The 11,676-nt window shown below is 37.2% G+C and overlaps 1 protein-coding gene across 1 annotated transcript; it reads right to left on the reverse strand.

The window, feature by feature from the left end:
- Window positions 1–430: 430 nt before the first annotated feature.
- On the reverse strand, window positions 431–3,330 carry LOC104589469 (B3 domain-containing protein At2g36080-like). Its single transcript, XM_010247816.3, has 3 exons — window positions 2,017–3,330; window positions 1,674–1,861; window positions 431–1,076 (listed from the first exon to the last, which is right to left on the reverse strand). Exons 1-3 carry the CDS (start codon window positions 2,888–2,890, stop codon window positions 1,026–1,028), a joined length of 1,113 nt encoding a protein of 370 aa, XP_010246118.2. The 5' UTR covers window positions 2,891–3,330; the 3' UTR covers window positions 431–1,025.
- Between the last annotated feature and the right edge of the window lie 8,346 nt (window positions 3,331–11,676).

Below are 11,676 nucleotides of genomic sequence, written 5' to 3' on the forward strand. Positions count from 1 at the left end.
AAACACAGCCTTAGTTGACTGCCAATTGATGTTTTAATAATAATGCCAATGGGTTTATCACACAAGCAAAATTGGACATTTTTTATTTAATGTACTTGATCAATTCATTGGAGAAACAGCCCAGAATATGCTCACACAGTTGATCACTCATTAAGGCTGTTTTGATTACTTAAACCACACGTTTACTGCAGTGCATTTGCATTTAATTAGGATAATCTGATTTTGTCTTGTAATTTCTGCTTAGGGGGTTGCAGAGAAGATACATTTTGTACTCATGTAGTAGTTAGTGGTCATTGCAGTGGGATGGGCCATGTTAATTCAAATTACTAATTATTTTTTCATGCTTGAGTGATGAAGATGATGGATATGGATTATGCAAAACCCATATCATCATCATCATTATCATCAAAATCATCAAAATTGTCATCAATTAAGACATAGCCCAAGTCAATTCTCTGTAGTAAAAAATCAACGCATCCATCAGTTTGACATACATGATTCATCATCATCATCATTGAAAGTAAAACAATACTCTCCCCTTCTTTGTCTCTCTGCTGTTTTGCCTCTGCAACCCCACAGAGCACCCGAGAGCCCATGTAGCAACGTGGAGAAACATGGTCTCAGTACTTTCACCCTCTGAAATCTCTTGTCCATCTACCCACCCACCCACCCACCCACCACCACCATCTATCTATCTCCTGTTCATATTATTATGAGGATGTGTGAAAAATCTCCACAGAGAATCTTAACAGTAACAACAGATTCCTGATACAATTTACCAAAAGAGGTGGAATTGCTGATGTCAGCCCTATCTTTTTTTGGGCCCCACCTTCCCCCTATCATTCTTCAAACCTCCTTTAATCCGACACATCGTACTCCTGGCCTTTAGAAATTCCAGTAGTTTTGTGCTTAGTTGCCTGAAAATCGGGGATTTTCTCTTTTTCTATTTTTCCCCCCAAAATTTCCTTTTAATTTTCTCCTAAACTCTACAACTCTAAACTGCCCTCCTAAGTCAATCCACGACGTCACATCGGCAGATCTCCTCGGCGATTTCTCGTCTGCGAGAAGTTGATTTCCTGTATGCAAAATATCGTTAAATAATCAGCTCTTGTACAGATAACAAAACATATATCTCTGCCGTCCATCAACGCTACGTGCTAGAATTGCCTACTCATCTGAACCATTCAATCAGTGGACCACCACTTATTACATGACCCTGACAACAACCACGTGCCCAAACATGCTGTGAACCGTCGAATTGGAATCCCACTAATTCATGCCACCACTTGTCCATTGGATTCCACTCCGGTTCAAAGCACACAAAAGTGGTTTCGGTTCATGGGCTGTGGCCCACCTATCAAAGAGCCAGCTAAGTCCACGCCTTGCACACCCCTAGTCTATAGTTTTTATTTTTCTTTCCACGGGCCACGGGCCACAACGTACCAAAAAAAATTGAAAGCCCATGTGGGTCCACTGCTGTTGATACTTGATCCAACAGCCACCGCACACAGTATTCCGAAACCACCACTACAAACACAACGCGTTCAGCCTTCAGCGTTCTGATTCTCAGCAATCAAAGCGGCCCATGGGCCTCTTAATTTACATCAACTTGGACTACAGAATAATGACACACCATTTAAGACAAGTCGAGAATCCAAAATGGGCCGGCTTACCTGGTAGCCATTATAATGCGGAGGACCATGAGCTTGAGGTTGAGGGAAAAGGAACGAGGCTCGACCCTGGTTCGAACCGTCATGAGTGGTTGGACCGGATTCGTCGAGCTGGCAGTCCAGGTTTACCCCGAACAACCTCAACCGTTTGGAGTTCCCCGTCGTAGTAGGATTCTGAGCGACAGGCGCCACTGCAACACGTGCATTCACAGTAACCATTGGATTTCTCGTAAATGTACGATCATTAAATTCTCATATCAATATTTTCATTATTTTCAGAAATTCTAGAAAATAAAAATTAGAGAGAGAGAGAGAGAGAGAGAGAGATGGGGTTGGTTTGGTGTACCTGTAGATATGCCTGCATGAATACAGTCGGGTTGGTATAGGAGAGGAGGGCCATGAGGGTGCGGAGGATAAGGATGCGCAGAGTAGAAGACACGGGTCCACGCGTTCATTGAAGGAGCAGTAATATCCTGCGTCGTACCGCTATCTTGCACCGGGACGGCGCGGCGCCTCCACCGTATATAGAACCGATCGCCGTTGAACTTACGGCGTTCGAAGGAGACGACGTCGCCGGCGTCGAGTCGCTTCTCCTTAACGAAACGGCTCCAGCCTTTTGTCAAGACGTAGCTCTGACTACTGTTCCAATAGGAGTAACGAAACCTCCAGGACTTGCCCGACTCGTCCTCGAAACTCAGTAGTAACCCCTTCTCGCCCGAGTCACCACCCCCACCCCCACCGAGTGGGAAGTATTTCTCGGCGTGCTGTTTTGGTATAACGAGACGATTGAGCTTCCCAACGTCGCTTGGCGTTAATGGCTTCTCGAACATGTGCTCTCGCTCTTCTTGGTCTCGCTGGCCTCCGGGGTTGTGGTCGTGGTCGTGGTCGTCGACCATGGTTTCTCTGTCTCCGGTGGTTTGTTGGTCTTCGAGTTCGTCTTCGTTGTCTTGTTGGTTTGTGTTGAAATTGAGGGCGGCGTCGCGTCCCCGGAACAAGGAAGCGGCACGGTCGTAGGAGCGGGCGGCAGCTTCTTCGGAGTCGAAGGTGCCGAGCCAGAGGCGGTGCTGGTTCTCATAGATTTGAGCACCCCAACGGCCGTTGGATTGAGGGACTACACCTTTGTATCTGGAAGACGGGATCTTTGTTGCTGGGTCCATCATGGGTTGTGTTGTCCACCACAACCCTTCTTGCAAGTCTGAAGGAAAATGGTTTATGGACATTCAGACACAAAGAGAGAGAGAGAGAGAGAGGATGAAACTTGAAAGGAGATATATAGGGACGAGACTAGAGAGAGGGAGAGAAAGAGGTGAAGGTGGAGATGTGTGGGATGAGACTTGAGAGTGGCGATGATGATGGTTTTGATGTAGAGATCGTAGGAATTATTAGTTGTATATAGTGCAGAAGAAATGACAAGAGAGAGAGAGAGAGAATTGTTATAAGTACGAGAGTACTTTAAGGTTTTGCGTGATGGAAATATCAATCATTTTTTTGATGTAAAATTTGAATATTTATATAATATTCCATAGAATATTGCACAGTTTAAAGAATTTAAATGGGAGCAGAAGGCAGATAGAGCGAATTTGAAGAATTGATTGAAAGAAAGATGTATTGTAGTTCTACGAAGAGGATGAAAAGTGAAACCAAGGAATGGTAAAGCTGAATGTTTCCATGTCTTCATTCATTCTATGGATTATATAAACTGACCCATTCCATCCGATTATAGCTGGGTCCCCCTGGTATGATCTATTTATGATCCTGACCATTGATTTGATTGTAACCCATGGATGGATTGATGAACATGAATTTCTCCTCCATTAATCAAAATGGTTTTTTTTTTGAAGCTGCATGTAATATACTTATTCTATAAACAGTAAAAGAATGTAAAGCATTCATTTGTTTGGGTGAGTTGTGGTCAAGTTGGCAGTGCAAAAGAATTAAAGAAACCTGTGAGCGTGGTAGCCTCTGGGTTCTATGTCCGTCTCCTTCCAACCAAATCTAGTGATGAAAACACACTGTAATTGACTGGCTGATTATCATCAGACGATTGCCAATGCACATGAATGGACAAAACAGTAAAATCTATGACTTGGGGTAATCAAATCTGAGTAGTTGAGGAGGCTCTAGGAGCTTTGTGAATAGCAGATAAATCTGACGGATTGTAATTGTGAGAGAACTGAAGAAGTGCTCAAGCCCTCTTGGTTTGGGTGAGGAAATATTTGTCACGTGTGGTGACAGCATTATTTTGTTTGGCTCTTTTCTGGGTCTCATTCCTAATTCCCAAGTTTTTTTAAAAAGAGGCTTCTGGGAAGCGATTGGGTCTGCAAAAATCCAGAGAGATCCCTTCCATTTCCAATAAGCAACAGAGGAGAGATGAGATAAGATATATCTAATGGAGGACTTCTAGTTGAAGTCGTGTTTCAATCCCCTCCTCACAATCCAGCCGCATCTTCTATTTATTTATTAAACTTTCATTATTCACAGATACTTGGCCTGTATCACTTGGGTTTCTGTTTTTTTCTCATAATTTGCTGTTTCTTTATTTGTGTTCTCAGACAATGCCCAACTCAATTTCCAGGTAGATTCAGACACCTTTTTTCTTCCTTTCAAAAGGGTTCGCTAGTTTTTTTTTTTTTTTTTTTTTTATCAAGTTGATGTTGTGACGTTAGAGCAAGAGTTTTTGGGTTGAGTCTTTTTTTCTGAGTATTAATGTGACCATTGATCTCCAGATGATGGATTACTTGTGTTTGAGTTGGGTGGTTATGATGCATACTGACATGGGTCCCTCCAACTAATTAAGTCCTTTCTATGATCATCAGTCCAATTAATCTTTGATTCTTTCACAAGATCTGACAGTGGGTATCCATCCACGCGTGAACATAGTCTTGTGATCATTGTACTAGTACTATTCATAGTAAGATTGGAAATATATGTATATTAATGCCAAGATTTGCATCAGATATTAAATGCTAAATGATAAGTTTTCTATTAATTTCTCAAGATGATGTAGGTTAAGGACCGGATTCCTTGGTTCTAAAATAACCAGGTTGCCACTGTAGGTAAGGAATCTGCCATGTAACTCGTGGTCATGTCTTCTTTTGCTTTGAGAAATTGATTAATTGGTTTGTTGGGGAAACAAGACAATCTCTTGATATTAATTGAGGAAAGTGATGAACATGGAATAATAATAAAAAAATATAAAAATATTTCCACATTTGGAGTTCTCCAATTCCCAAGCAAAACCACCTGGCTTTTTAGACCAGTCCGTGAGATTAGACTTCTCCACTAGGACCCATGTACCCCTTTTTTCTTATTTGACAGTTCACTCTCACAATATTTAATTTCCCATTGTTGAATTAAAAATTCATTACATTTCATGTTAGTTAAGTGGAAATGATCCATAAAAATTAATTTTACTAATAAACCCACGTTTAAATATCATCTCAACATGCTTTCTTTTTAATGATAGCTGACTGCTTTACATCTTTTGTTTGTAATTTTATAAACCAACTTGTTTTATTTGCTCCGATTTTCCTTGATGATCTCATTAGCTTAACCTTAAGTGATGCCAAAGGGCTTATATATTTATGATTTGCAGATTATGTTCATTTGGTTAAGGTTAAATTAAGGACTACTGCTCAAACTCAAAGTCTTCCATCATTGTCAATGTTCTATTCTAATCCTTATTATTTGGAAATTGGAATCTGCTAAACAAATCCTGTTGTGCTATTCCACTGTATCAATGAAATAATTTGTTAACACTTGTTGTATCAGTTTAATTAATAGTACACCCATTTAATACTTCCCAAAATATTAATTTTTTGTTCCCAACATGTAATGGTAAAGGCCAAGAGCAATGTAGAACCACTAAATAGGTTGATGCCCATCTACTCATTTTGTAAATTATGCTTTAATAAAAGACAAAAAGAAAAACAATATAGTTTTATTTAGAAGGTACAGAATAATTCACTAACATAGCATTCAAGGGTTTCTTCATTGGATTGTTGATACATTTCATGATTTTTAAACAATGAGGGATCAGTCACATGAAGGTTTGGTTTTTGGCATTGATTGAAATCAATTTATCAAACAAATCCTACATTTTATTTGCACTAATTCCCCCTACAACTATCATATCCTACCAGATGGTTAATTACCAAATCTATTGCATACAAATATATATATATATATATATATATATATATATATATATATATATATATATATATTCATTTATTTTTCAGTAATAATGCAGAAAAGTTTCTTATATCCACCCTATGGATATATGAAGGCAAAATACATTAAACATATTAAGTAGAGATCCAATATCCATGATATATACATCCATGAAAATGGATGGCTTTGCCTGAAAGAGTGAAAGGTACTCAACCAAGTCAAGACAACATTCCATATTTCCAAGATTTGAATGAGAGTAGCTGAAAAATACTTGAAGATTTCCACATTAGATTTGGTTTGTTAAGTTTGGCAGCAAAAATTGGAAAAACTTGAACTATTCTTCCACACATGGAAAGGGGACCTCATGTGAAAATTACACACATTGACATGGACTTCACAGTAAGCTATGGATCATACACTTATCGGCTGGATTCCTTGGGACTCATGGCATGGGTCTAGGTGGGCCTCAATCTACCACACTTGTTGTTTGACTTTACAGAACCACTACTACTTTTAGTCCTACACGATTCTTGCCAGGAGATTTCTATTTAATAAGTAGTTATTATTTGAGAGAGAGAGAGAGAGAGAGTGGTGGGACATTGAGCTGATCTAGATAGAGCAGAATATACTACTGTGCTACATGCTGTTCCAGATCCAAAAGGGCCCAATAAATTAAATAGTCACCGACCATTTTACCTATGGGTCCATTTTGGGACAGAATTAGGTCAAATTATGAATTCAGACCAACTGTAATTAAGTGGGTGATTAGTACTGTGGTTACAAACAAGTGTGGTGTTTTCTAGCCATTGGGTCAACCATGGTGTATTTGAAATAGTACGATATCTTCGATATGGGAAGTGTTATATCAATTTTCAGGTTCGATGCTATGCTAATTAGTTATAGATAATAGATGTTATTTGTTTTACATGTTACATGATAAGATATGCCTATGCAAATTTTGTATATTAAGAGTATCAATACTTTGAACCATTGCAATTCGGTTCGTTCTCAAACACGCCACAAATGTGTTTTTGCGTGGCACAATGTAGAACCAAACAGAATGGGCATCTATAAGACACCCCCTAAATCTATCCATGTTGAAGCTTTCGGGTAATCAAAACCCGACAAATGTGGGTGTAGAGACCCATTTTATCACCTGACTATTATTGAAAAGAAATCCCAATTTCCCTTATTAGGTAAATTTTCTCAGGTAAAAAGGAAAAAGAGAAAATATTGAAACTTCATGTGTGTGGGTTGGGGGGGGGGGGGGGGCGAGAAAACACGACTGCTCTTTTCCTGGTTGTCGGCCGGGCAGTAAATGGCGACGAAATTATTTGGACCAGCAGGAGGCGTGCGTGGTTCATCCTCTGAGATGGGCCCACAGGATCCAACCAACATCTTTCACTGTCAATCTTCAAATGAAGGAACCCAGAAAAAGAGAGCAAATGTTGATGCCTTAATGATGGACGCGTGGCAAGATGTGGCGTGTGATACTCTTTACAAGATGGGCCCACTAGGCCCATCTAGGGGAAAAGGACAGAGATGCCCCCGAGTGATTAGAACAACTACTGGATGACCCTTCATGGGAAATGATAAAAGTACCATGGCAGCATGACTTGCAATGCTGCTGTGTTTTGTCCTGTCCTTCAAATTTTTTTCTCTTTTGTTGAGAAGCTTATGATAAAGTGTGATGAGGTACTTCCCCTTTTGCAAAAACTTTGATGGAAGACTATAAATGATGAAACAAGATATCTTTTTGGTACATTCTTTGATTGATTTTATCAAACAACTGATGGGTGTATGGCAAGCTTGCTGCATGTCTGCACAACCTTTGGCCTCTCTGTTGTGTTGTTCATAGTTTGATTACTTTGATATTTGGTATTGGGTTCTTATGAAAATTTGAGGGTGTTTTATTTAAAATCAATCCAAAATGGTTTAGGTAGAAATATCAATTGAAACCAAAGTGATTGTCAATTATAAAGTAAATTTGATTTGATCTCTTATATCAAATTAAAAAACTCAACATAAATTTATCATGTAGATAATGGGTCCCAAACAAAAAGTATCAATACTTGATAAAGTTTGTGTATCCCACAACTCCTTTTTCTTTTTTATTATTTGGTTAATTGGTTTTGTTACATCATAATTTTTCATTCAAAACATTTAAAACCAAGCAATTAATTCTGAGTATATAACAACAAATGCTATGGAGTAGAAAATACAACATAGAGCAAAATATGTCAATTAGAGATAAAGACATCACAGTTGATATATTTGACATTGTTAACGTGATTGATAAACATATCTTGCGAAATATGAGTCAAATGAAAATGTAAGAAAATCATGTAACATTTTTAAGGTGATTAATCATGACATTAAAAAATGATATATATATTGTATCAAACACAAGGATCCCTATTGATATTTTAAACCTAGCTTTAAGGATGTGGGGTGGTCATCTACTAGTAAATACTAGATAACTTGAATTTGAGGGGTCCACATGTGTTCATGCCTCCACTATTGATTTATTTTCAATTCAAAGTTCTTAGCTACAAGTCTATAAGAAAAAAAAAAAAAATCTTGCATGGAAAAAAGGATATAGGCTGAGGTTATGAACAGAGTGATTGAGCAAGTAGCTGATACGAGAGGTCCCCTATACAATGAATGGTAGCATTGGATTAACCACATCATCTCTTCATGCATCAGAATTCAGAGATAGGCTTGGTTGTGCAGGGAAGCTCCATGCTTGATCAGACCAACAAAATGCCATGTGCAATAATTTTCTGATTTTTTTTTAAATTATATATATATATATATATATATATATATATATATATATATATATATATATATATATATATTCTGCAGAAATCACATGCAATTCGTTAAACCAACCTTGCTCTCCTTCCATTATAAATGCTTAGCCATCAAAAACCTAAAGAAAACTTTCAAACATAAAAGAATTATTTAGAAGAAAAAAATTAGTCAAAAAATTTGTTCACTTTAGAAATTGGTGGGATCCACACATGGGAGCATTGGGTCCCCCGCCTACAAGGAGAGGTATATGGGACCAATATGTAAAATTTAAGTGTATTCATATATGGGCTCCACACATGCAGAAAATAGATAGGTAGGATAGGGTCAACATATAGGACCAATATGTGGACTTTATAACTATGGGACCCATTTTTTCCACTTGTTTATTTTTTCTTTTTTGCAAATAAATAAAAAGGTGAGTAAGAAATAGAAAAATAAATTTTCATTTACACAGAAAAATAAAATCTTATTTTATTTAAAAAATATATATAAAAAAAAGAATAAAAAAAGGGATAAATACTTAAGCCTTCCCTTACGTACTCAGTCGTTAACATTGATGGAATGACTGACAGTGCAACGTCTGAAGCACCCTTACGCGTTTATGAGCTTTGTTTGTATATAGCTGCAGTACCCAACAGTAAGGAAATCTTTCTAGGTAAGTGAGGTGAGGAATAACTGAATTAAAATAACAATGACCTCTGGATCCTTTCCGGTCACAAAAGAATTGGTCCAGTTGGATTCTAACCTTTAGAGAGAGTTTCTCTCAGTGCAAGGAGTTATCGCCTTGATTTTTCACCTTCAATCAATCTTTTGGAATAGTGAAACAGGATTCATACAACCAACTCTTAGATGATGATGATGAATCTATATGCACGGAGTTATAAAACACAATCAGAATAAACATGCAAGAAATCGGCACAACTGTCAAATCTACCATCAAATAGCATGTTTATAGTCCTTGTTTGTATCAAATCTTAAGTCATAACCCATCACTATATTTTACTTGCAGATTATTACTTAAGGCTGTGTTCTTCTTAACTTCATCATCATGGGTCTTCAAATCAGTGATTCATAAAGGAACAAAAAATTAAAAAAAAAATCAGTAAATGCTAGGGTTTTTAAGGTTTATAATTCGTTTGATAATAACTGAAGTGGCTGAATTGTAAACTCTTAATGGCTGAATGGCATGTTGGGGTTAATTATTATATATTTTTGTAAATGTCATATTGTAAAACTCCTTTGATGGACCCTTAGTCCCTAAGACAGGACACCTGATATTCTCCTCCTACAGTTAGAAGAGTATGTCTGACACTTCTCATCTCTATAATTTGATAAGATAGAATATAAATATATAGGCTCTAGGTTCAAAATATCTATATGATATGACTGATATATGACATATCATGTTGGGTTTTCATGGTCTGCAGCCACATGGAATGAATGGGTGGATCACTGGTGTCTTATTTATGCAATTCCACCCACCACTGTTTCTGTTATATATTGAATATTGGCTGGTATGAACTGAAAATGAATTGGTCATTAAATTATTACTCAAGTATTAATCAGTGTTTTAAGACTCAGATCACAGAAAATCAAAATTAATATTCTCCGGGCCCCGGTTTTACCGGTTAATTAGGCCATTATCCAATGTATTAATTTTCTTAATACATTTCATAAGGCCATTATCCAATGTGGGTTCCAACTATATAGGGTTTCCGGAGGGATATAGTCCTAAGCTTTGGCATTTTTAACATTGAATTGTTGATCTCAAACTAGAACTCATGTTTGTATGCTTGTCATCCTGAGACTTTACCACTACACCAAGTAAAAGACTCCTAATTTTCTTAATATTATCCAAATATGTATCGTTTTGATACTCTCTGTAATACTGATACTTTTAATTATTTTGAATAGGTTTTATATTTTGGATTGTTTAAGAGCTTTTGTAGTCAATTAGGGGTGTCAATGAACTGGTTTTGGGTTAGAACCCATTAAAATCAAAATCAATTTGGATGAATTGGATGGATCAATAAGACATATTGAATTAGATCAGTCCAAAGTATTTATTGAATTGGAATGGACCCACTCCATTCACAATAGATTTATACTAGATTGTGCCGGATTGAACCAATAACTGGTCTATTAAGTATGCATGTATCAATGGACCAAGTTTGGATTGGAATCAATCTAAATTAAAACCAATTTTAACAGATTGGATGGTCCAAACTTTAAATTGAATTAATTGAAAATGGTCCAATTAAAGTATTCATCAAATTGGATTGAACCTGGTCCATTTGTGACTGACCAGATCAGACCAAATTCAGTCCAATTGATACCCCTACCGGCAAATTAATTATTATTGACGAAGAAGTTTGAAAAATCTTAAAAGATGAGTGGTGAAAAGAGATAAGTCATTGGTCTAGCTAATAAATTAAAAGAGGGCACCCTTCTGAAATTTTTAATAAAAACACTAGTAAATTGAGTCAATACCTGAGCACTCTGGTTTTTAAGCCCCCTATAGGCACCAAGTGCTATATAGTGTTAGGCCTAGTCAGTGGGTTAGTGATAGATTGCACATGGAGCTCATTGGCACACAACATTTCCGCAATTTGAATCCATGCCTCATTAATGCCGAAGGATGTCTTACCATCAACTGAACATCAGTGGATTGGACTCTAGTGGTTTTAATAGCTTTAATTAATTTTATCCATGAGAACTCCAGCATGTGAGTTCATCAGTCATGATTTAGAAGTCCGTCTGTGCGTCTTTCCGCACAGGTTATCTGTTGTTTAGAAGCCTGGATTCAGCCACCAAACGATGATGCTCAAAAAAACGTAAAAAACTCATTTTGGATTATTTTTGAGAAGGTCCAAATAAAGGTTTTTAACTTTTTTCATCGCATTTTCGTGCATAAAAAGCATACTTTGGCAAAATAGTCTTCAGGCTATTAAAATTTTAATACAAAAACTCATATTGTTTTTTGACTATCAAGTCTTCCAGAAGATACTTTAAAAAA

The sequence above is a fragment of the Nelumbo nucifera genome, chromosome 6, assembly GCF_055504915.1.
Source record: "Nelumbo nucifera cultivar China Antique chromosome 6, China Antique-T2T, whole genome shotgun sequence".
NCBI classification, from domain to species: Eukaryota; Viridiplantae; Streptophyta; class Magnoliopsida; order Proteales; family Nelumbonaceae; genus Nelumbo; species Nelumbo nucifera.